We start from the raw sequence: 25,142 nt of genomic DNA, 5'->3' as shown, positions 1-25,142 counted from the left end.
GGCGAGTATTTTCAGCCAGGCGGTAATGCAACACCAGCAGCCCACGCAGCTCTCCCTCCTCAAATTGCATTTAAACTGTCGGCATCAGGATGAAAATGTCACCCTGCTCTCCAGCAAGCCCATTTCCTATCACCAGGCAATAACCCCAACACCCGCAGGGACAGGGAAGGTTCAGGGGACTCTGGCTAACACCCCCCTAACTCAGAGGGAATGAATTCAGTCATGGTACCTGCTGCCTTCTGCTTATAGAGGTCACATCTCCTGCCACTTGGAAGATTCCCATCGTAACAGCCAGCATCAGCCACCTACCCCAAGCAGCTACATAAAATTGTGATGTTTCACCTGAAGTAGTTTCATTAATTTCAGAATCAGTTCAATTCAAAGGAGCCCTAATCTCTCAGGCAGGGAACTGGCACATGAAATGCCTCAGTAACTAACCGCAAATGCTATTTCACACAGCCACGTATAACAGCCTAGCTCTGCCCCAACATCTTTGCTCTCTGAAAAGGGTAAAGAAAAAGAAGTAGTCATTGCAGGAACCCTGTTAATATTGGCATGTTCACAAATGAGATTTGATTCTTCAGTTTGGTTGATCCCATGCATAAGGCCTGCAGGCAGAGTACCAGACTTGACGTGGCTATATATAAACCGAGTGACAAAGTTAAATTCTTTAAAATCTTTATTTTTTGGTCTGAGAGCACGCAGGCCACAGAACACAAGACAGTTCCACACATTAAGCTGTCTCCTCTTTTGCAATGCGATCTTTCTTGAGTGGTCCCTGGAGGAGAAAATAAATTATGTTAACAGCAGTCTATTGCACACTGATGACCGCATCACATCCCAATTACAATGCTGCAATTTTTACTTAATTTTTCTCCTCTTGCTACAAATAAGTCTTCAATGACACCATCTGTTCCAAATCCCAAGTCCCAACCCCACAGCTTCAGTGGAAAGCTGAACCTGGCACAGCCAGGCTGCACCAAATTAGACTTCAAATTTCAGTGGAGAATTGTTGGTGCCACCTAGTGGGGAAGCTCCTCTGCATCCACCGAGCACAGGATGACACAGAAAGGACGCAGGGACTGCAGATCTGCCCTCCCAAGTGAGGAACTGAGACCACCACCCACAGTCCACCATCACCTGGAGTTGCTCTCAGATCAAATACAGTGCCAAACCCCTCCCCACAGGTGTCACTGAACAGCACAGCTCGGCCCTGGGGCAGCCCAAAGGCCGAGCTATAAACTTATTAGCCAGAAAGACAGTACCAAGATATGTGCAACACAAACGTGCCAGATTCTCGAAGTGTCCTTACCATGAAAGACTTCTTTTCCTCGGCTGTCTGGAAGCGGCCATGACCGAATTTGGAGGTTGTGTCAATGAACTTCAGGTCAATCTTCTCCAGGGCCCGACGCTTGGTCTGCACAAGCAGGGACTACAAGAGAGATGGTAGGTGAGTACAGCAGCAGCACCCTTTCTCCTCATCACCTCCATGGATAACACCTCTTAAGTCACTCCGACCTCACGCTTCAGCTGCTACGCACAAGGCACATTTGCTAATAAGCTGTCCCACACTTCTGGCAAGGCTGAGGATGGGTCAATCCACACCAGCATCAAAAGCAAGCCCAAATCTGCCTGCTAGTATCCTTGTGATCCACAAGGAACCTCAGCCCTGAAGAGCATCCTTCATTAGAAACAGACCTGGAGTGAAATAACTGCGGAAAGCACTTATGTGCTACACCAGAACTCATTAGTACCAGGGGGGTTTGTGTGCACGTGTTCAGCAAGTCTTTTAGGCCTCTCTTTCTGGCTGGTAACATGAATCCCCACAGCCCCGACATCTGTCTCAGGAGCAGTGCAGCTGCTCCAAGTTGTTCCTACCCATCTGACAGGTGTCTGTACTACTCACCTTGCGCAGGGTTAGGACCCTCTTCTTGGTCCCAACGACACAGCCCTTCAACATGATGAAGTCGTTGGTCACCTCACCGTAGTGGACGAAGCCTCCCTGAGCAGGGAGAGAACAGTTAGTGCTCGCTAAGAGGCAAGATCACTGATCCCATGCTTGCTTACTGCCTGATGTTCTGTGCTACTTCTGGCTCTTGGCCATTCCTACATTCACTGAAGTCCCCATTTCTTCTACTACCTTTTACTGATCAAGTTTCTTGCTGCTGTATGACTTCTGCTGAGAACAGCAACATCAAGAGGCTGATGAAACAGCAGAAACTGCTTCCCTGGCTAAATGATTCCTTATTTACATGAGCATCATTCCTAGGTTTGTAACATCCCTCTATACTGCTGCCAAATACTAGATGCAGTAAGCACAAGTTGCACGAGTCAATGCTGAGAATGACTCAGCAGCAACACCACCTCCCACAGCAGCTTTTTCCTCAAGAGCTCTTCATGGAATCATTTCACATCTCCTACCACGCCCATTCGCCTCCCAAGACTGCCACTCTCTCCACACAGCTGCAAGGACTCACCAGAGGGTTGATGCTCTTGTCAGACAAATCATAATCAGTTGAGGCATTGTTTTTGATCAGCTTTCCATCCTTGATTTGGTAACCCTGACCAATCTTGTAGATCTAAAATGACAAGAACAGTAGGAACAAGGGTCAGGCATCAGTCAGAATGCAAACAATTCTAGCTTGGGATGGAGAAGAGTATCCGTTGTACTTGATAATGTGGCCATACAAGGATTTTATGGTTATCCACTGTATATGGCTATGGTTACGGCACCCCAAATTACATTCAAGCAAACAGAGCTAAACTACCAAAGCAAAACTCTCCACCCTATTCCCTCTCCTGCAGGGAGTGAGCCTGGCCAGCTCCAGTTTCCTCTCAGCAGTTCAGAGGCACACACCTTCTTATTGATTTCAGTTCGATGGTGATAGCCCTTCTGACCAGCACGGGCCACGGAGAAGGCCACGCGAGCAGGATGCCACGCACCGATACAGGCCACCTTGCGCAGCCCCCTGTGAGTCTTGCGGGGCAGCTTCTTGGTGTGCCAACGGCTGGTGACACCTGAAACAAGAAACCAAAACAGCGTTCTAACTCTTCTCAAACTGTGATGCTGTTAAAATGTTCAACTAGAGTTTGCGACACCTTTTGAGCTGCTGTCCCTGGGCAAAAGGGAAACTCAGACCTAGCACCCAAGAACCACCTGCTTTTCTTGACACACCCTGTCCCACAGCCCCCCACATCCATCCCCGGCTGTCCTGGATTGTGTTCTCAGAAGGAAGGCAGCATGGAATGACTCCTCACGGATGTCAGGCGCTGTGCCCAGCGCTTATTCCATGGTCTCATCACCGAACTGTGACAGCAGTATCTCCTCAGCTCTTGGCCCATGCATTTGTGGCAACTAAAGGCCAGGATTTCATTAAAAGTTGAACCCTGACAACAAAGAACCTCCATGTGGTTACCTTTATATCCCTTGCCCTTGGTGACTCCAATGACATCTATCATCTCATCCTGGCCAAAGACAGTTGACACAGGCACCTGCTGCTCCAGCTTCTCCCGGGCCCAGTCCACTTTCTCAGCAACAGTGCCACCATTCACCTGGATCTCCATCAGGTGAGACTTTTTCTGTCTCAGGGGAAGCAAGCGCATCTAGGACACAAAGGTTGAAATTTAGTTCCTCTTCAAGACAGACCTCGTATCAACTATCCAGTACCATTCTAATCCCGGCCTGATCTTTTTTTTTGGAACTGAACTTACTCTAAGATGTAAACTTTGAAGAACTGAAGTGAACGATTCTACACTAGGGGGAAAGGCTGTACTGTGGCTTAAATGACAAGTCACAGCATCTGGGAGCTAGATGCCGACCCGCGGATCACAGGACTAACAAGTGCCTCTAGTCCCACAGCTACCAGCCAGGCTCCATCCAGCAGTGACAGGAGCCAAAGGCCACCACACTGCAGGACACTGGGTAGGGTCATATTTAGCTACTCCCACTATATTCAGCGCAGAGGGATTGATAAGACTATCATCAGCAGCTGCAATGCTGTCTTTGCTGTCTAGGCACTGGAAGCTAGTTTTATTGAATAGTCAAGTCCTAACTAGAGACCTTACAGCACTTACAGCCAGCTCAAAGATGTAATTACACCCCCAAAAAGGCCTGGCAGAGCACTGACAGCTAGGGACACACTGTCACTACCTCCTCCAGTGGCCACAGCTGCCCACTCGAGGCTACTCACCCACACTGTGAGCACACACTGCGTACAGAATGAGGACTACTGGTACTTCTCACGTGCTCAAGTTATCACCAGACTGCCAGGTGAGCACAAGTCTCACTACTGAAGTGAAGCAAGCCTTACGCTTGCAACCTTCGTTGTTTCCACTGTGTACCTGAGTCCTGCAGACACTTACCTGAGTGTGAGCCATGACTCTAATAACCTGGCAGTATTTCTTCATGCTATTGAAATCTTTCTCCAACTGCTTTTTGCCCTCCTCATCTTGCCATTTCTTGCAGTATTTGGTGAAGGCCTTCTTCTTGGACTTGTGCCTTCAGGAGCAGAGCAGAGACAAGGTTTGGCTAAGCCCTTCATCGATCCCCCACGGAGGGGGGACGAGCGGAAGGAGCTGCCACCTTAGCCAGCTTGGGCTCATTGCCAGCTTCTAAGCAATCTTTTCCACTGGCAAGCGGAGCCTGGAGCTCATCAGGCAGAGGCAAGATTGCCAACGCTGAGCGGAGCTGCCATGAATCCCAAAGCACATTAATATTCACAGTACAGAAGGCAAGAGACTGTAGAGAGATGTTGAACAATTAACAGAGTAACAGATCTTTAAAGCCACTGTGTCAGATGACCGCTATCTGCTGCAGAACACCCTTGTAAGCCTGAGCTATGCCTGACAGGTCGTTACTGTAACACCCGTGAGAATTATTGCACTGCTCTGACGTCTTCTCGGCCTGCGAAGTTCATAAACAGGCTGCAGGCTCGAGACACGCTGGAGCCGTACTCAGGCAAATGTGCATATTTGAATCACAACAACAGTGCCTGGAACGGCAATCAGAACTAACACTCGTCTTCCCCTTTCCTGAGAAAACAAGGCCACAGTCAGGACTCGACACTCAACAACAAGCGCCAGAGGCGATTTCCTTATGTCCGCCCGTCGAAGCATCATCACGCGTAGCCTGCTGGGGAGATCTCAGGCAAAAGCCAACGCTGTCACCCCCATGCCATGAATGACACTAACACTAAGCTGTCATCTTCTCATAAACATTGCTCTAACATGGCATGCTATTAGGCCAGGTCACCGAGGCCAAACATTAACTGCAGAAAAGCTGCCTCAAGAAGCTGTACTAAAGTAACTTGCAACCCAGATAAAAACGAATGTTAAGTCACAGGGCAAAAATCCTGCTCTCTTACCAGTTCTTGTAGAAGCGCCGCTTACACTCATCGCTGATGTGTTCAGCAAAGATGGTCTTGAAGCTGCGGAGACCACGAGGGGTCTGCACATAGCCCACAACACCTACGATGACCATGGGAGGAGTCTCTACTATAGTGACTGCCTCAACCACCTCCTTTTTGTTCACCTCTGGAAGAGGACAAATACAACAAGTCAAAACCAGCATCAGCTGTTAAGCACCTTCTGTTCCTCCTCACTCTCAAATCCTTCAGTTACATGACTCAAATTCTTTTCACAAAGGCAAAGATGATGCATGGCAAAGAGACCTGCTGAAAATGGTAATTTAGAGGCTTGAAGAAACTAGAGGCAGGCTCAGCGGGAAGCAGAGACGAAGCCAGATAAGCAAAATGGATGGCAGCCAGTAACAGAACTAAATCAGGACTTGACAATCGGCAAGGAAACACCAAAGGTGATTTACTCATGTCTGCCCATAGAGAAGAGGTCATCATACGTAGCCTGTTTGAGAACAGGTAAAGCAAGATATCAGGCTCCTGTGTAAGTCACTACGCATGTCAAGAGGACCATTAATAAGACAACCACTCCTAGACAAAGTCTTGCTGCTGGGACATCATTCATGCTACAATAGGATGATTTTGGGGTGCTTTGTAACCCACCCACCCACTCAAGAAAGGCTTTGAATTGGGTGAAGTCTAACTAGAACTAAAATCCACAGCTACCTATGACCTAACAGGTCACCTTTCATCATTTGTAAGAAAACATCTTCCTCCATGAAAGGAGCATTAATACATACTGGATCCAGGTCTGTCAACTTCGCGGACAATGTGGGTCATCCCAGCTTTGTACCCCAGGAAGGCAGTGAGATGGACAGGCTTGCTGGGGTCATCTTTGGGGAAGCTCTTCACCTTGCCCCTGTGTCTGCTACTGCGCTTGCGGGGCAGGAAGCCCAGAGACCCATGCCTGGGAGCTGAGAACTTGCGGTGAGACTAGAAAAAGAAAATAAATATTTAATGCTTGCTTCAGAGATTCACTTAACCCCATCTGACAGCCAGCTGCCAGTTCTTATCATTAAGATAAAAGCTATATATAGCAAAAGACTTTTTACGTTCTTGAAATTCTTGGTATCAACTGCTTGGCTTCTGAAATCCATTATAATATTAAACTATAGTTTTCATTCCTTAACTACGTTTTTCCTAGCTTTCCTCGATGTCCCGTTTCAAGCTCGTTTTAAGAAACCACTGAGTGCCACTCATTACAGAAGCACACGTGCTGTAACGTGGTCACAGCGCACCACCAGAATTTCAGCACACCCTACAAGTCTAGGGATAGGGAAGCACAAATACCCTTATAATATTTGAATAAAACTATAAGAATAAGGATAGTAGAAACAATTCTAAGTAGAAGCAATGAAATAAAACATTTTAACTCCCATCTTTGAGCCACCTGTTTTGGGTAGAAACACACCCATTAGCAGCCGTACAGTCTCCCCTGCAACCTGAGACTTAAGTAATACCGGGTAATGCAAAGCCACATAAAGAATAAAGAACTACCCGTCCCATCTCACACCCGAGTTTAAGCAAAATACCCCCGTTAAAAGACAGAGCAACAAGCAACAATCGAATAGGTCCTTCAAGAAGGACTCGCTACAGAGGCCGCGTTAAGCAGAGCAGGTTTAGAGCCATCCATAAGGCCATTTCCCCCCACCCGCCCCAGAGGCCCCACACCGTGCCCGGCAGCCCCCCGCCGCATCGCGGCCCCAAAATGAGCCCCGCGCCGCCTCCCCGAGGAGCGGAGGCACAGCGGGACGGAGGCCAAGCGGCGGCCGGGGCCGGGATGGCTGCGATGTGCGGCGGATGGCGCGGCCGGGCCGAGCCAGGCCGGGATCGGTACCCACCATCTTGTCCCCGCGCCGCGCCGGAAGGGCCGAACCGCCCCGCGCGCACCCTACTTGTACGGGGCCCGCCCCCCAACAGGGAGCCAGGCGTCTCGCGAGTGCGGGATCAAAATGGCGGCGGGGGCGGGGCTGGCGGCCATTTTGGGCATGTCAGCATGGGTGGATGGGCACAGGGGTTCCCGTTCTGTCGCCCCCTGAGGTGGCATCTGTGCTCGGCTACCCGACCCCAGAGGGTTTGGGGTGGGGACAGCGCTGCCTTGGCCCTCTGCTCCTCGCCTGGCGTTGACGGTGGCAGCCGCAGGCGGTACAAAAGCCTGAGCCAGCGGGTATAGTGCCGACCGCAGTCACCTCAAGCACACTTAGCATCTTGCCTTTCTCATACAATAAAAAGATTTTTATAAAAAGGTAAACACAGCAACAACAACAAAAACCAACACTGTAACCAATGCCAAAACATGCTCGTAGCTGAAGGAAGAGACAAGACAGGCATCAGCGGGTGCCTCGCTATGTTCCTGTTTTTTAAGTTGTCCGCCAACTTCCACGAGAGTGGAAGGAGCAAGGCAGAGGCGGACTCGGATCTGCTTACAGAAAGCTGCCCACGATTGTCACACCATCATCAAGTTTGGCTAGCCAGCTTGGAAATCTGAATTGGCTGAATTTTGTGAATTAGTTTAGGATGCATTTGGTTGTCTTCCACAGTGCCGCGCGCTGAATATGCTGGCCAGCCAATACCGAAGGCCTTAGGTAAGAGAAAGTGCATTGAAACAATTAAGTCTTTCCTGGAATCAAGTTTCTGAGATGGAACCATAAAAAAAAATATATATTAAATACCTTGCAGAGTTTCTTGAAAGTGTAAGTGCATACACTTACAAGTAATAACAGGCAACGTTATACTTTAGTTAAAAAAAAATTAACAGGGCATACATAATAAAACACATGCACCTCCTTAATTCTTTAGCTGTGTCATTTATTATGTTGTCCAATACAATAGCCCAGTGTCATCTTTCAGATGTACATAGCGCTAGAAAGTGTGTACCACTGCAGTCAACCTTCTCGATTTTTTTTTCTACAAAAAAACAATGTTCTTGCTCAAAGCTGTGAGTGAATGCATGCCTCAGCAGAAAATCCTGACATAATGTGTAGCTGTTTTTATTAAAAAGCTCCGTAGTTATAGGTAACTGTAATGACGCAAAAGACGCTTGACAAATCTTCACTGTACTTAAAAGAAAGATATTAGACAATGTGAAAAAACATAGTAACAACAAAGAAATGAAAACACGTTATTTAAAAATTAATAAGCTAAAATAGGTTTTACTGCTAACATTGGCATCTGTTTTGCTTATATGCGTATCTCAAAACATCAAAAGACATCAAATGAATTATTTCTTGCAGGGACACGTTCTCAAGCGGATTGTGTGTTCTTCAGGGACTGTGTCCCACTGTCTATTTCCACGGTGCTTGGTACAACAGAGCTCCAAATTCAATTAGGGCCTCTCTATGCTGCTGCTGAATTAATAATAAACAATAACAACAATGTAAGTGATAAAGTTATGCTGTGACAGGGAAACCAAAAGTAAGACTTATTGTGGAACCTGTCAGAGATCTTGTCAGTTATGCTATTCACGCGTTATTTCTCTTGCTCCACGTACAACCGCTCTCGGCATACCAATAAGCGCCACGAAGACAAGCTCTGTCACGGGGTGATGCTGGATCTGCTCATGTCCACGGCTTGCTTATGCAGGCACTTGCACAGAAGCATCTCTTTAGCATAGGGGTGAAGCAGAGATGAAACCTGAACAGCGGGGGAGCTGAAGGACAGCAGATAAATTATTCACTCTCCTTCCTTTGGCACAAGGAAATCGGATAGGACCAGACCACAGAAACTCTCTCAGACTTCTCTAAACCTGAAATTGTGTGAGTGCCATTGCAGGATAACTGATTTGACACGCGACTCTAGCTGAGACGTGCCCTGAAGCGTCTCTGATCCTTGTTGCGGGGCTGTAGTGCTTTCCCTCAGTGTCAGTAAGCAGAGCCCTGGCATCCATTGGAGTTTCCTTTTTTAATCCTGAGGGGTACACGGACAGCAAAACCACCAGGAACCAGTCACTAATTAAAGTAATAAAAGTCAGTTTGTTTGTGGGTTTCGCATTTTTTACATGTTTGAGAGACGCAGGACACCTAGCCAGTGGATGCGGGAGCTAAGGGAGCAGGGAGCTCCACAGGCAGCTCACTGGTAGAAGCCAAAACCAGCTCGGCAGAGGTCCCACCACTTTGTCACAGGCTGGGGCTGGGAGGCTGGGACTTCAGGGGTGTCCCACTGAGCCCCTGGGCTCCCTGCAGATCCAAGCATTGCTCAAAATGCCCAGGTGTTGTGTTGTTTTGGGTTCAGCCTGACAGCTTCAGCTGGGTTAGTACGCACTGAGCCCTGGCCTCCAATAGCTGGCACGGCATTGGGAATCAAGGTGGACGATAAACCTAAGAGCCCAGCTTGGCTGGAAGCATCCAGGAGGCCCCTGGCACTGTGGGGAGATCAGGGCAAAGCCCTGTGCTGGCGGTGTCCCCAGGGCCAGACGCCTCCTCCCTACAGCACGCGTCTCCCCCTTGCACTGAACCCATCTGAATTCCCACCGCTGGGATGCTGATCGGTGCAGCGGAAGGGCTGCACATTATGATCGTGTCAAGTTACTGCAAACATTAATGAAGTAGTTAAGCAAACACCTTCCTACAGAGCCAAATCCTGCTGCCAGCTGTGCAGGTGTAGCTGAGAGCTCAGGTGTTCAGTGTGGGAAGGCGACTTACCCACCTAGTGTGAAAGAAAAAAGGTGCTCTGTTTGGAGGTCCCTTATGGATGCTTTGTGAGGAGGATGTTTCATTGCCTGCCTGAATGTGGGAAGGGCATCAGTATGAACTGGAGGGCTGAGGGTCCAACCATGCAGCTCATCTTCCCAAACAGAGCTGGGCATGGCTGGATGTGAAGTGGGACCGTCCATCCTCTCTCTGTCCCCAACCTGCCCCTCAGAAGGTGATGAGGAACAATAGCTGCTCACAGCTATTGCTATTGGGCAACCAAAGGCCAGGCTTTAATTGCTCATTTATCTCCCCTAGGTTTGCCTCTAGCTCCTACACCCTTCTCTGGCATTGCAGGGCTGGGTCACAGACTACCAATAAAACAAATTCATGCTGGGGCAGGATGAAGTGGTGCCGGAGTGAGCTGAGCACGTTCCCCACGGAACCGGTCCGCAACCTGCCCTCTTGCTGCTAAAACGGGTCTGTGCACAGGTGTGGTCCGGAGGCAACGGGGCCAGAAGCAGTTCAGCCGGTCGTGTTGCTTTGTCAGCCTTTGAGCTCAGTTTTTTAGCAATAAGGAGCCGGAGACGTCCCGAGGTTTGCCTGGTGGAAACGTGGTGCAGAGCAAAGCTGGGCTTTGGCTGTGCCCAGGCTGGCCTCAATGCCAGGCAGCCACAGATGTCACCGTGATGTGATGGTCCTCACCTAATCGCTTCTTTGGGATGGAAACCAGGGTGCGGGCACCTTGCTGGAGGATGTGATGTCCCCCAGGTTCCCCCCCAGAGCATCCCCAAACCTCATCCTGGTCCCTTGGGATGGGGTGGCCGTGAGCTCAGCGCTCCCAGGCTGGAGCCAGCCGGGTGCCTCCTGCAGGGAGCACCTCCCAGAGAGTCTCAAATCCGAAATACCAGGGGGATCGTGCCAGTAACGTGGGCACACGTGTGCCGGGGTCCACAAGACGGGAGCTGCCCGGGATGCTCCCCAGCCTCGACCTCGCTCCCTGCACCACCTCCCCTCTCCCACAAATAGACCTGAAAAATAGTAATAATAAAGAAAAATTTAAAAAACGCGTGTGTGTGTGTGCGGGTGGGGGGGGAGGGGGTTTGGGGGGGGGTGAGCGCTCCCGCGCGGCGCGCCCCCGCGGCGGCGGTGGCGGCGTGAACGCGCACGGCTCGTGTCCGCCGCCGCCGGGCTGCCAGGCGCGGCGCTGCCCGGCTCGGCACGGCTCGGCACGGCTCGGCGCGGCCCCGCCATGGACGGGGGCGCCTTCGGAGCGGGGAAAGCCGGCGGCGCCTTCGACCCGCAGGCCTTCCTCCGGCAGCCGCACACCTTGCTGCGGCTCCTCTCCTGGGTGAGGCCGGGACGGGAGCGGGACGGGAGCGGGGCTGGACCGGGTCGGGAACGGGGCTGGACCGGGACGGGCTCGGGGGCGGCCCCCCCGGCTGCAGGGCTGGCAGCCGGCACGGTCCTCGCCTCCCCCTGCACATACATACCTATATATATACGTATATATATATATATGTATATGTACACCCTCATTCTGTCTATATATACAATATCCTTCTCATATGTTAGATCTCTTAAATCGCTGCATGTGATATATATTGCATAATATATGCCATTATTCACACTAGGACAATTATATACGTTGTGATATATGTTAGCTATAGTCTGCGTGTACGTGGAGCTGTGCACATATGTGGATATACATTGCTGCGCCTCCGTGCATACGTACCCGTGCACACACATCCAGGGATATGCATGTTTGGGTGTCTGCGTCCATCTCCTGTGTCCGTATTTCCATATATAACACATCCACGCACATATATCCACATACGTGCCTGCACACCGCCCTCCGTACATCCTGGATATAGGGCCACACGGGGGGAGAGCTTTGGGGTTTCGTCCCTGGGGTGATGCCGCAGGGTGTGCGGGGCTTGGCCGTGCCTGGGCGAGCGGCTGGGGAGCTGCGGCGGGGGCTCTGTGCTTCTTCTTCTTCCTCTCACCCTTCCCCAGCTGCTTTTCCCCGCAACATTTTTCCCCCATCCCACCCTACGCCAGCGCGTCCCCGCAAGAAGGTCATTGGGATTAAGGGAGCGAGCTGCGGCGGGCAGCCGGCGCGGGAGAGATTGAGGTCTGGGCCGGGAGCAGGGGAGGGAGGGCAGGGAGAGGGAGCCGGGGGACACATGCGCACCGGAGGGGGAGGCGCGAGCTGCCTGACATGAGAAAATAAAATAAAATGCAATAAGCGGCGCGAGGGGAACGGGGGATTAAAGGGAAGGTGGCCACGGGGAGTGCCGTCCCTCCATCCGCGGGGGTCCTGTCTGCGGGTGACGTGACTCGAGGGTGGCTGGAGAGCTGCTAGATGGCTGGGGATGTGATTAACGCTGGGGGGTGGTCTGTCCGTCTGTCCGTCAGTCTGTCCGGGCTTGTTTACAGCCAGGCTTGTGACCGCTGCGCTGCTGCTGGGTGAGGGGGACACGCGATGCCTTCCCCGAGCGGGCAGAGCAGAGGCAGCGTGCCTGCCCGAGGGTGATGGGCGCGGGGTGACCTACAAAGGCTCGCCTGCTTCTAATCTCTGTGACAGAATTTCCTCTTTCTCCCTCTCTGCCGCCTTCTTTTTCCTTTGCTTTTTTTTTTTTTTTCTCCCTCCTTCGTGACTTCATTCGAGCACTGCGGGGTTCTGGCTTCCCAAAGGTGAGGCAGAGAGAGAGCAGGAAATATGGATATATTTTTTGGGGGGGGCACCTGCTCTGCTCCAGAGTGTCTCAGGTGCTGTCGGGTCGCTCTCTGAGCTCAGCCCCGTGCTCCCAGGTCCCCCCAGCAAGGAGCACGTCCTGGGGACCAGCCTCTCCCTGGCACCCCACGGTGTTTCCCCATCGCTGTGGGTCTGACCTTGACAGAGGACAGGCTGGGCTTTACCCCAGGTGCTGTCGGATGGACCTGTATGGGGCTGTGGGAGCTTGTGTCCTATTGCAGGAGCTGGAGCTGCTGCAAGGCAGCAAGGGACCCAGCATGCACCTTTTTTCTCCCCAACAACAGGTTCCTCCCTGTGCTTATCCACCTGCTTGGCCTGGTGTCTCCTCCTGAGCATCTCTCCCTCCCCACAGCCAGGGAGCCACAAGCTGCCCCCATATATTTAGTCATGACTTTTTTCCCCCAAAACTTGAGGCCCTGAAGGGTCCTGACGGGTGTTGAAGTCCCATCTCAGGCTGTCATAAGGGGCCTTTATGGCCCCTTCCATAAATCAGCTGAACTTTGCTCAAAAAAAAATAGTGGTTCGTGGTTGTTTCGCCCTTCTCGCTCCCTCTGGGAGAGACTTCAGATGCTGAGATGCTCAGGGCCATCAGGGCAAATCTATTCACGGCTGTTTTTTTTCCCTGTTTCTTTCCGTGCTCTTATGCCCTTCGGTTTAAATGGTGCTTCTCCTTCCCTGCTGATCTCCCCTGGGTGCATTTACAGGCGGCGAGCGCATCTGCACTTAGTCTGCGTATTGCCGGCTCCGCGAGCCGAACCCTTCTGTCGACGAAGGGCTCGTCCTCGCCGTGCTCTCCCAGGAGTCCTCCCTTCCCACCCCAGGACCTAATGGAAACGCTTTGATGCCTCCTCGTGGCCTTGCAGGCCCATCCGCTCCCCGTGGCTAGCCGGAGACTCCTTTTGGCCAGCTGCATGTGACGAGCTTTAGTTAAGAGCAGAACATCTTACGGCTGCTTCCCGAGGCAATGACCTTGTGCTGGGGCCGCGCCGTGTTTTAGCAGACGGTTACGACACCCGAGTGCGTATGGCACTTTACCAACGGGCAGCAAAGCTGGCTCGTGCCCACGGAGCTTGCAGCCCAATTCAGGCAGCGGCAACGAAGGGCCGCGAGGTCGGGAGCGGATGGGCTGGCAGTGGGTTATTTACGTAGCTCCTCGCCGAGGAAGAGATGGGATGGGTTTGGAAGGGAGGATGCTGAGCTGTGGAAGGAGGTTAGCGATTCTGGGGCGTCCGTCCGCCAGCTCAGGTTACTTTGGTGCTTTGGAGGGTCAAACAGCCTTGGAGGACCTGAGGTTGTCCCTGCCACTGAAGGTTGTGCCTGGCTCCGAGGGTCCGCAGCAGCTCGTGCCCTCTGCCCTCCTCTCCTTCACGTGTTTTTTGGCCAGTGGCTGCATGGTGTTGGCACGCGATAAAAGGAAAGCGACTTCTGCTCTGAGTTAAGCTCCGGGCACGGTTCCTCACAAGGTCCCCTTTGTGTGTCAGCATCACCGGGGCTTTTGGGGGCCGCTGTTGGTGGGATTGGGCGTGAGGCCGTGCCAAAAGATGGGCAGTGGATGTGCACAGCCATGGTGTGCTTTGGGGCTGGGCGCAGCAGGTTGTGCTGTGCCCAGCGTGACATTTCCAGGAAAGACCTTGGAGCAGGAACAAATCACCCGTTAATGGCATCTGCAGATAAAAATCTGAGAAGCGGCACAGAGGGACTGAAGGCAATGTTGAAATACAAGCAAAAAAATTTGCTCTGAATAAAAGAGAACTCTTCCTGGTGGAAAAAGGTGCGATTTGGGGTCACTTTGCTGAGCAGCCACTTGGCGATGTGGGGGGCAGTCTGGAAAGCACAGAGGGACCTGGATGCTAGCGTGGAGAAGGCAGGGTACGGCCCAAGGGAGCTGTCACTAGGAGCAGTGGGACAGAAGCTGCTGTTTGGCCATGGGAAAAGCGTAAAACAGGATGGAGCTTCCCACAGTGCTTCCAGGAAACCTCTTCCTCCCTCGCCATCCGCTGCCCCGAGGGCTTCCCAGCAGCCGTGGGCTCCCAAATGTGGGCAGCAGAAGGGTTAATTGCTGCCAAGCCGGGCGTGAAAAAGAGCTGGCTGGGGAGGAGAGCCTGCTCCGGATCCCACGGCAGGAATTAAGGATGCAGGAATTAGGGGTGTGGAGCCTCTCCCCCTCCCCGCATCACCTGCTCCAGCTCAGCCCGGGGAAGCCGGTGCCATGTGGCTGGCGGCCAGGGAAAGGGGTTGGGGGTTAACGCCACCCATTTTGGAGGAATTGAGGGCTGAGCCCCCCCCCGCCAACACGGGGGGGATGCTCCATGGTCAGGGCTCCTCAGGACACCGCTGTCCGTGCAGTGCCAGCTGCGGGGGATAAACAGAGGCCTTCTGCTTCCAAGCTGCTGGTCCCACACGTACCAAAAGCCGCGTGTGTTTTCTTGAAAACGAGCTAAATACAAGGAGATTTAATGATGATGATGATAATAATAATAATCTATGGCTGCGCAGGGCTCTCCAAAGCTTTCCAGAAACTGCGGCTGAACGAAAATGAAAACCCCCTCATCTCTGCCAGGCCGGCATTTGATATCTCCCTTGTCCTCACATTTTTAAATAGATTTATTCCTGGTTGCTACCAGATCAGGCACAGGAGAGGTTATTGCCTCATTCTGCCCGAGATGGATTTGATTTGAAGTCCCGCAAGCAATATTATGTCCTCAAACCGTTTCCTTTCCCTAATAGAATAAAACAGGGGGCTGGGGAGGGGGAGAGGAAGCAGGCAGGGCAGCAGAGCCCGTGGCCGGAGGGCACTGCAGCAAGCCAAAGCAGCCTCATCCCTGATACGGCCCTCGTGGGGATTTTAGGGAAGGAGTTGTGACAAATTCCTGGGAGGAGGTGCAGGAAAATCCTAGCACGGCACCCGAGCCGAGGCCCATCACATGATGCCCGGGGCTGGGGATGGGCAGCGCGCTGGAGACCTCACATGATGCTCAGGAGTTTGTGCCTGGCCAAAGCAGATCTCTGGTGGGAAAAAAAAGAGGTCTTTCATGGTGGGATGCAGCTTTCTGTCCGCTCGGCACTTTTTTCCCATTGCAAGCCTTCACACCCTTGTAACAGCCCTTGGGAAACCAGGGCAGGAAAACTCTCAGCCTCCCCCCGTCTCGTCCTGCAGTGCCCTAGCATTAAGTTCCTTTTTTTTCGGTGTCTTTCAGCGAGTTCCTCTGTCTGTCTCAGCTTTGCAAAGTGCCCAGCTCTGGGCTTCGCCAGGTGCCTCAGAGCCCTTTGGTTAAAACAAGCCTAGGGAAATAACTGCAGCAGCCCGTGATGATGTGCTGTCAAAGGAGCAGTGAAAACAGGGTCCCAGCAGCAGGCGGCTTGCCCAGATCCCTTCTAAGTGCTCTTTTCTGTCCCTTTTTCTAGTCAACAGCTGAATATATTACTGCTTATGCCATGAACGTGCACCTCCAAAGAGATGTCACACCTGCCTGGTTAGTGTTGCTCCCGGAGGCCTAAGGAAACCTGCCCAACCTAAAAATCTGGTTACTTTAAGCCCCGTCAAGTTCCTTGAACAGCCTCGCCAAAGAAACGAGGCCACTCCAAAAGAAAAATGCCTGCCTGGTTTTCACGACCACGCACAGGAAAGGAGCTAGTTATCTCCCTCTGCAGAGCAGGGGAGAGGTCCCCAACAAGAGCACTCTGCTGCTGTGGGGGATATCGGGATGCAGGGCTTTGCACCAGCCTCCTGCAAGTCACTTCCCAGCTGTACGTGTGTTTTGGAGCATTCTCTTAGTCTCTATATACAAAGCTTTGTGCAGTGGGGACTCGCCATGCGAAATGGGGGTGCTTCAGTTCTACAGACGCCAAGGAGCAGCAACGCACGGGGGAAGGAAGGCGGCTGGCATTTCTTGGTAAGCGGTGCAGATGTGCCGACAACGGGAACATAAATGCTTCCTCCTCGCAGGCTCGTGGTGCTTTGTTTATAATCCAGGCAGGCATTCGTACTGCACCTGCCGCCCGGATTATCTTGGCACACACGCAGCTTGCGAAATCAAGGAAACACAAAAAGCTTCGTCTTTCCAAGAGGCCTCGCTAAGTCAGCGAGCTTCCACCCACCACCTATGCCAAGACGTCGCTGCTGTGGGTTAAATATTCAGCAGTTCAGCCTCCTGCTGGAAAATTTAGGGGGATGGGGATGTCCCTCTGGTCTTGTGCACTCAACTGTTTCTTTAGGAAGTGCTGATGTAGGCAGGTATGAAGGGACAGATGCAAAAAGGAATTATTATTGAGGCTTCTTGTGCTCGGTGAGAGCCCTTCCAGGTCAGCAGCAAACCAGGAGATAAGAGCCCAAAGAAGACGTGTATCATGGTAGGAACAGAGTAACCAGAAGTGTCTCTGGGGAGAGGCAGTTGCAGAAGTTCACTCATCCCAAAATGAGCAAGCAGAGACTCAATACAGAGTGTTGCAAGGGTTGACCTGACTCAGGGAGTCAACACTTTACCATTACTGAGCCCTGAAACAAAAATGAACACCAGGCTAAGCCTCTTTTGAGGCTATTTCTCATCTTCCAAAGTGAAGCTCTGCTTTCCATCTAATGCTGCAGGAAACCAGGCACCCGCTTTGTAACCTCGATGTCAGGAGGCTGGTGTTTCAGGTGGCACTGTCAGCCCTGGCAGCGCCTGGACTTCACTTCGAGCAGTCTGTTGGCCCTCCGGTAGGTCGGAGGAATAGAGCACGTACTGCCAGCCCAGCCTGCCGTTAAGGTGTGGGAGGCCTCCCGCTGAAAGACCCTGTGTGTAACTGTCTGCGACTTGCTGCCTTTCTAAACCATTCAGACTGAAATCTCAAAGACCAGGCCTTTGCTTTGGGCTTAAGAGATTTTTATTGGCTTGTGTTTTTCATGGGCAATTTGAGCAAAGTGTGATCAATTTTGATTTTCAAGAAGGAGGAGGAGGAGGAGAAATCAGCTGTTTTATCTCCTATCTTTAAAATCTCTTGCCAACATTCAGAGAACCCATACAGTCCTGATGCTTAGGAGCACCATCTCCCAGCTTTGTGAGATTGCAGTAGCGTGTCAAAAACATGCCCAACATCAGCAACACACACATGGGACCAAATTATGAGCTTTTGAGTGAAAAAATTATACGGGTGTCAGTAGATCCGTGTTAGAGCTTGGCAGCTGAAATGTGGACACCGCTGAGGGCTGTCAGGGTTCCTCTGGCTCTTGATGCTGTTGGTCAAACAGCAGATATCTGGAGTGTGGGTCTGGGGCATCCACCAAGGGTCTTGAGATACCCTGCAAAGAAAAACCTGCAAGTGCCACCTTCATCTTCCTCTCTTTCTCCTGCGGCTGCACGGGGAAGCTGTTTGGTTGAGATGAAGGACTGGGGCTGCCATAAATACCTCTCTGCCATCGCGAGCCTGCTGTGTCAAAGAGGGCTGGCCTTGCGGCAGGTGACAAAGGCTAAGTCGGTGAGCGAAGATTAAACTGGCAGCTGCGGATTAGGGCCTTTCTACCTGGCCTCATCCTTAATTCTACCTGGTTTAAAATAACGCGCAGCTGCAGTGGCGGTAGCGGGCAGGGAGTGCTGATGGGGGCCCTACTCCTGCAGCTGTGATCAGCTTTTGGCATTAGCCACGGTGACGCCGAGTGCAAGAGTCAGAAATCTTGCAAAAGCAGATCCTGGCAGTAAATGGGCTGGGCGGGAGGGGTGATGTGGTGAGCTGGGAGATGGAGCAGGCAAAAGTGGATGGTCTCAGCGACCCAGGGCATGGGAGCAGAGAGAGCAACAGCAGTGGGAAGAGAGAAGAAGGAGGGAAGCTACCCATCCTGTTAGATCTTCTAAATGGCTGTAAGGGGTGATAAAATGCTTTTTAAAATAAATAAAAAAGCCCAAGCAGAGGGGCAGAAGATGTGCAAGGGGGAGGGGAGAGCGGGAGCCTGGCAGGTCAGCAGGAGGAGCTGAGGTTGTGGGAGGGAGAACAGGGAAAAGAGCTCAGTAGCTTCATGGATAAAATTGGAGAACAAATGCGTGGTGGAAACAATGACTTCCTAGAAGGGAAAGGAGTGGGTAGGAGAAAAAGTGCAAAGTAAGCAGATTGCTGCTGCTGGTAGCTCTTGCACGCAGGAGCCTGCACCAAAGCCTTATCCGAATTTACACTCCACGTCACCTCCCCATGTGTCCACGGGAAGCCACCCTTCCTCCGGGCTGAGGCTGCTTTACATCAGTTTGGATCAAATAGATGAAAAAAAAAAAAAAAAGCATCCAGAAGTGCCCTATTTTAAGCAAATCCTCTGAAATAAAATACAACTCCCTGGGGCCACAGTCCAGGTGAGGCTGTGGGACGGGAGCTCGGCACGGAGAGATTTCGGTGGAGGGCAGCCGCGCTTGCGGGAGCTCCCCGGTGCTGGTCCAGAGGGGTTTGCCCTGATGTGCCTCCCACCTCCTTCCCCCCCAGGTGTTCTCCATCGTGGTGTTTGGCTCCATTGTCAATGAAGGGTACGTGAACCGCGTGGACGATTCGCAGGAGCACTGCATTTTCAACCGCAACCGCAACGCCTGCAACTATGGCATTACCGTGGGTGTCCTCGCCTTCCTCAGCTGCCTTCTCTACCTAGCTCTGGATGCCTACTTCCCGCAGATCAGCAGCGTCAAGGACCGCAAGAAGGCAGTGCTCTCGGACATCGGTGTCTCGGGTGAGCTTCCTGGCTGGCTGGCACAGTGCTGCTCTCCTCCGCAGAGAGTGCTGGCCGCTGCCTTTGCTCTTCTCCATAGGAATAGCTGAGGGAGTCCTTTAGGATCAGCAGGTCTCGTCTCCCCCCGTGCTTATGCTTGATAAGGCCAAGTGTTGGTGTCTCTGGAGACGGTGCTCCCTTCTTCTCCAGCTCCAGGTGTTTGAACCATATATATTTTAACATAAAAAAAAAAAGTTGAGGATTTCGTGCGGACATCTGAACTTTTTGAGGACTTGTGGCTTGCAAGTTTGTTCACGTTTAGCCTAGCAGTCCCACACACAAGTAATGGTGCAGAGAAGGGGACGGATGAAGCACTACTTGGCTGCTAATTCCAAATGTCCGATTCCATGGCTGCCAGTCATCTGGTTACTCCTGGAGAGAGGGCGAATCCTGCTCCTCCCCACCAGATACCAACCTGGATGCCCAGCTCCCTGCTACCCAACCCCTTTCCCAGGGATGCAGGATATTGATGATATCTCAGCACCTTTCCTCAGGATAAGGGCTTTCATCGCTGCTGACCTAAGCAAAGGCCAGTTGTCATGCAACTGCAGGCTGACTGCTCCTCCTGCAGCTCCCTTGGAAGGAGCTGCTCTTCACTTGTCCTTGCAGGACAGGGTGGTGAAGCAGTGGTGATTGCTCTTGTACTGAGAGCCAAATGCAGGTCCTGTGATCAATCCAAGCACAAGCAAACAAAACCTCCTCCCGCTGACTCCCCTGAGGTACTTTCTGCAGGCACCTATCATCACCTCGATGGTTTAGCTGTCAGTGAACCTACTCCCTTGGGCTTAGAAAGCCTGCACAGCCAGAATTTGGCCCAGCCTGCAGTGCACTGCTGGGTCTCGTCAGGTTGCAGTTTCCAGAGAAACGCGATGTGTTTGCGTTGTGCTCATACGTGCCTTCTTGATCTCTCTCCCCTTCCCCTTTGGCATGCTGGTGGTGGTCCATCCCAGCCTTTTGGGCGTTCCTGTGGTTCGTTGGCTTCTGCTTTCTGACCAACCAGTGGCAAGCTTCAAAAGAAGAGGACAACCCAATGAACGAGGGAGGGGATGCGGCCCGAGCAGCCATCACGTTCTCCTTCTTCTCCATCTTCACCTGGGTGAGTAGAGAAGCCATGACATCAGATCAAGTGTCCTCTGCAGTGTGTTAGCTTGTGGGGAATGGGAGGTGACTGGCTCTGGGATCCCAGTTCACATGGCTTCAGAGAAGGAAAAGCAGGAGGAGAGGTGGCTGAGAGGGAAACCTGGCGTGGTGGTTTCACACTGATGGGCAACTAGGCTCTACCATGCCGCTCTATCACTCCCCGTCCCAAAAAGAACAGTGGCAGAAAATATGATGGGAAAGGGCTCATGGGTTGAGATAAGGACAGGGAGATCACTCACCAATTGCTGTCATGGGCAAGACAGACTCAGCGTGGGAAAATTAATGTAATTTATTACCTATTGCTAACAGGCTAGAGCAGTGAGAACTAGAAGCAAACCAAAAACACCTTCCCCCCATCCACCCTCTTCTACCTCCTCCCCTTGAGCAGTGCAGGGGAATGGGGGCTGCAGTCAGTCCCTGACGCATTGTCTCTGCCGCTCCCTCACGGTCCCTCTCTGCCCCTGCTCCACATGGGGTCCCTCCCAGGGGATGCCGTCCTTCCCAAACTGAGCCTGCGGGGGCTGCCCACAGGCAGCAGCTCTTCAAGAACTGCTCCCACACGGCTCCGTACCACGGGGCCCATCCCCCAGGAGCAAACTGCTCCAGCACGGGTCCCCCACGGGCGGCAGCTCCCCCCCAGACCCCCTGCTCCTGCGTGGGCTCCTCTCCACGGGCTGCAGCTCCGGCCCGGGGCCTGCTCCTGCGGGGGCTCTCCATGGGCCGCGGCCTCCTCCAGGCCACATCCACCTGCTCCACCGGGGGCCTCTCCACGGGCTGCAGCGTGGAGATCTGCTCCATGTGGGACCCACGGGCTGCAGGGGGACAGCCTGCTCCACCAGGGGCCTCTCCACAGGCTGCAGGGGAACCACTGCTGCGTGCCTGGAGCACCTCCTGCCTTCCTGCTGCACTGACCTTGGTGCCTGCAGGGCTGGTTCTCTCACATTTCTCATTCCTCTCTTCCAGCTGCTGTCACACAGCAGGTTTTTTCTCCCCTTCCTTAAATCTGCTCTCCCAAAGGCCCCACCAGCATCGCTCCCTGGCTCGGCTCTGGCCAGCAGCGGGTCCCTTTTGGAGCCGGCTGGAGCTGGCTCTGCTCTGACATGGGGCAGCTGCTGGGCTCTGCTCACAGAGGCCACCCCTGCAGCCCCCCGCTACCAAACCCTTGCCACGTAAACCCAATATACCTGGGAAGCAAGGACACCAGAATGTATGCAGAAGGAGACTTCACACAGACTCCAGTCAAGAGCGTCCTTGACAAACCTCCAGAATGACCTTGTGCAAGCCAGCCTCCCCAAGCGTCGTTTCCCTGCACATGAAAGGGTTTTAACTGCACTTTCAGCTCATCAATGCTAAGCAGAGAAGGGAGCTACAGACTGGGGGTTCACCGCTCTCTCTGCTTCATCCCCATCACATGAAAAGCCCTTGGTGGCCACAAGAGGCTGTAGCCACATCCCTCCCAGCTCTGGGGAAGCAGGCTGCACCCATGACTGCAGCTCCACTTGGGAATGGCTTTTTCAGAAGATGACAGTGCAGGCTTTTTAGACTTCCCTTTCCCGGCAATCCCTTGTTCCCCGTTCACTGGGCAGACTGTGGTGTGCAATATAAATAGAGCCCCTGCAATTTTCATCCCATCTCTGAAAGTACCGAGTCCTCGTAGCTTTATCTCCTGTGTTGGGCAAGGGCAGGTAGGAAGGGTGCTGAAAAGGCAACGAAGCTGTTAGGGAGGGGGGCTACCAAGCACTGAGCACCAGCCAAAGTGGCAGCAGGGGCCAGGGGCAGCAGTGTGACCACCCCGCAAGCCAAGCCTCTTGCTTGAGTGCTGCCAAAGGCAAGCAGTGGTGTCCCTTCAGCTCCAGCAGAAAGTGTGATGGGAACCAAGGCTCATGCAAGGGGTCCCTCAGGACCCTTTTGGAGAGAGATGTTCCCACCACCTGCAGGGTCCTCCCTGATGCATGGGCTGCGAGTGGCTAAAGGCATCCTCTTCCCCAGGTCCTTGTGGTTTTGTTTTTGTTTTTATTTATTTTTATTTTTAATTTCAGTCAAATGCCCTGGCATGTTCTTTCTTACTGATTCTCCTCCCCACACCTCTCTCTCTCCTCACAGGGCTTCCTCACCTTTCTGGGTTTCCGGCGACTCAGAGACATTACTTTTCAGGAGGAATACAACACGCTGTTCCCCAACTCCCCGTCCTTGCTGCCTTAATGCCCCTCACTGGTGGCGAGCCTGGGGGTAGGGACAAGGGGTGCAGATGAAGGAGGCTGTCGAGCAGTTGGCTCCAACGCTCTGATCATGAGCGTTCGCGTGTTCCTCCTCTGCCCCTCCTCTCCCTCACCCTAACTAATGCTGTGTAACACTTGTGCCTTTCTTCTGATGACTGCTCAGACCTAATATTTCAGCCAGGAGATGCCTTCTGCCCCCACCACTGTATCTTCTCCATTCCTCCCAGCCCTCATTCCCCAAACTCTCCCCCGTGGGGCAGTTCATGACCTGCCAGACTGCCCACCTCTGTCGGGGATGCTCTGGGAAGATGAGCCGTGCCTGCTGGGGTCTGAGATGCTGAGCCACATGCCCAGGCTCCCTGCTGGCCACCCCATTGCAGCTTGTCCCTCTTCTCCTTGCCATGGAGCTGGTGCTTTCTGCAGGGCAGCCTGAACCTGGACAGGCTTCGCGCACTAACCCGTAACCACTACTAACCCTCCTTTTGTTTGTTTCTCTCTCTCGGTACGTTCCCCTTTCTCTTTCTCCCATCCCCTCTCTGCTTCCCGTCTCTTCCCATCCTCCCTTCAAGGTGGGCCAGGCGTTCCTGGCGTATCAGCGCTTCCGGCTGGGCGCCGACTCGGCCCTCTTCTCCCAGGACTACATGGACCCCAGCCAGGACTCCGGCATGCCTTACGCTCCCTACACAAACGAGGAGGATGCTACGGACGCGGTGGGGACGTACCAGCAGCCTCCTCCGGCAGATGCTTTCGACACCGAGACACAGGGGTACCAAACGCAGAACTACTGAGCCGCCGATGCCCCTTGCCCGTCCCCTTTCCCTTATGCCCCCTTTCCCACTGCCGGCAGCAAGCCGAGGCACAAACCAGACACGTGCGTAGTGGCACAAGAGGTGGCTCTCAGCTATGCTCCAGCCTTCTGGGTCATCTGTTTTTATTTATAGTTTTTAAAAAAAAAATAAAAAAGGGTTCCCCATCGCCTCTTCCCTCTCCACCCCCCAGAACTACCGGCCAGCACCAACATGTCCCAAAATCTGTCACTGAGGGAGGTCCCCCTTCCCTCCTCTCCCTCCTTCAGTGGGGCAGGGGGGAAGGATGCTGGAGGTGGAAGGGAAGAGGCGTTCCTAGGTGAGGCGATGTTGCTCCATGCTGCAGGAGATGCGGGAGCATCCGAATTGGGCCCAAGGGCCTGTTGGCTCAGGGAGGGGAGGGTGGAAGGGGGGGCAGGCTGAGAGCTGGCATGCAGGCGTGCAAGGGTGGAGGGGGGGGGCTGCTTGGGGGGGCAAGGGTGCCCTTCCATGTGAGTGGGGAAATGCTTTATTTTGTGAGGGTTTGGGGAGAAGCGGGAGAGGGGAGGGAGCGCAAAGAGAGAAAATGGGAAGGGAAAGAGGAATATTTGCAGGTACAATCAAAAAAATGCAGCTTTTTGTAGATTTTGCTGTAGGTGAAAGCACGGGGCTGGAGAGAGCAGAGCAGAGGGGCAGCACTGTGACAGCTGTTCCTTCCCTTTGGGTTAAGATGGAGGTGTGTTTCCCCTTGTCTGTTTGCCGTTTCACCCTGGGCAGGAGGAGGAGAAGAAAGCCAATTTCACTCCTCGGGTGCTGCTGCATACTCCTCCCTTCCTCTGGTAGCAGAGTGCAAAGCCTCTCGTTGGCACCACCTCGAGCACACGGGAATGGAGCAGGACCCCCTAGAAAGAAACGTGGCTGCCGTCACACTGTGGAGCCGCCGAGCAGCGGAGGGTCCGTAGATGGGTTTCATCTCTCACTTGGATGGGGCGGTCAGCACAGCAAGGGGAGAATTTCCTCCATCCTTGCAAAGTTGGTTTGTGCTGGGCTGGGCTCTCTGAACGCTGGTCCTGCTGTACTTTGCATATATTATACCTTAGTGCTCCTTCTGCAGCATCTGGTATGTCTTTAAAGCCTCACCTAGGTGGCAGTAGTGCCTCTCGGTTAGAGCTCGTATGGACATCACTCCACACTCCTCATGATTTTGCTTCAAGTCAAGACACAGCTCTGGAAGCACACTATTTATTCCGGGATAAAATTAATGCCTGTGCCTAAAGGGAAATAACTGAGCAATAGCCAGATGGGCAATTTTCAGCACAGACCTCTCAGAGCACAAGCAGTGGGGTATGTCTTGAGGAGCTCTATCCCCTGAGCAGCTGCCGTGGTCCATGCAACATTGACCCAAGTAGCAGAGATCAGGAGCAGATCTAGCATCCACAGGTGCTTCACCTGAGCGTTTGGCCCATTCCCTGCAGCATCC

The 25,142-nt window shown here is 52.9% G+C and overlaps 2 protein-coding genes and 1 non-coding gene across 3 annotated transcripts; 1 reads left to right on the top strand and 2 right to left on the bottom strand.

The window, feature by feature from the left end:
* Window positions 1–661: 661 nt before the first annotated feature.
* Window positions 662–7,365, bottom strand: RPL3 (ribosomal protein L3). The gene is made up of 10 exons (XM_035551734.2): window positions 7,256–7,365; window positions 6,155–6,347; window positions 5,364–5,532; window positions 4,363–4,498; window positions 3,417–3,603; window positions 2,858–3,018; window positions 2,478–2,579; window positions 1,907–2,002; window positions 1,313–1,432; window positions 662–778 (listed from the first exon to the last, which is right to left on the bottom strand). Exons 1-10 carry the CDS (start codon window positions 7,256–7,258, stop codon window positions 734–736), a joined length of 1,212 nt encoding a protein of 403 aa, XP_035407627.1. The 5' UTR covers window positions 7,259–7,365; the 3' UTR covers window positions 662–733.
* LOC118250712 (small nucleolar RNA U83B) lies at window positions 3,219–3,311 on the bottom strand. Its single transcript, XR_004779517.1, has one exon. It is a non-coding gene; the product is annotated as a small nucleolar RNA U83B (small nucleolar RNA).
* Window positions 7,366–11,225: 3,860 nt separating the features above from the next.
* SYNGR1 (synaptogyrin 1) lies at window positions 11,226–23,783 on the top strand. Its single transcript, XM_035551884.2, has 4 exons — window positions 11,226–11,393; window positions 19,242–19,479; window positions 20,469–20,614; window positions 22,762–23,783. The coding sequence occupies exons 1-4, from the start codon at window positions 11,295–11,297 to the stop codon at window positions 22,858–22,860; spliced, it is 582 nt and encodes a 193-aa protein (XP_035407777.1). The 5' UTR covers window positions 11,226–11,294; the 3' UTR covers window positions 22,861–23,783.
* Window positions 23,784–25,142: the final 1,359 nt, after the last annotated feature.

Source organism: Cygnus atratus, chromosome 1 (genome assembly GCF_013377495.2).
Source record: "Cygnus atratus isolate AKBS03 ecotype Queensland, Australia chromosome 1, CAtr_DNAZoo_HiC_assembly, whole genome shotgun sequence".
Classification (NCBI taxonomy): Eukaryota; Metazoa; Chordata; class Aves; order Anseriformes; family Anatidae; genus Cygnus; species Cygnus atratus.
This window is presented reverse-complemented; position numbering and strand designations above follow the sequence as displayed.

Excerpts from the sequence above, each read along its gene's own strand:
- RPL3 (XM_035551734.2), bottom strand. Across the intron at positions 1,433-1,906 it reads GGGTCCTAACCCTGCGCAAG|TCCCTGCTTGTGCAGACCAA; the intron begins GTGAGTAGTACA and ends TCTCTCTTGTAG. Across the intron at positions 779-1,312 it reads AGGAAAAGAAGTCTTTCATG|GGACCACTCAAGAAAGATCG; the intron begins GTAAGGACACTT and ends TTTCTCCTCCAG.
- SYNGR1 (XM_035551884.2), top strand. The coding sequence starts at position 11,295 with ATGGACGGGGGCGCCTTCGGAGCGGGGAAAGCCGGCGGCGCCTTCGAC. Across the intron at positions 19,480-20,468 it reads CTCGGACATCGGTGTCTCGG|CCTTTTGGGCGTTCCTGTGG; the intron begins GTGAGCTTCCTG and ends GGTCCATCCCAG. Across the intron at positions 20,615-22,761 it reads TCTTCTCCATCTTCACCTGG|GGCTTCCTCACCTTTCTGGG; the intron begins GTGAGTAGAGAA and ends CTCTCCTCACAG.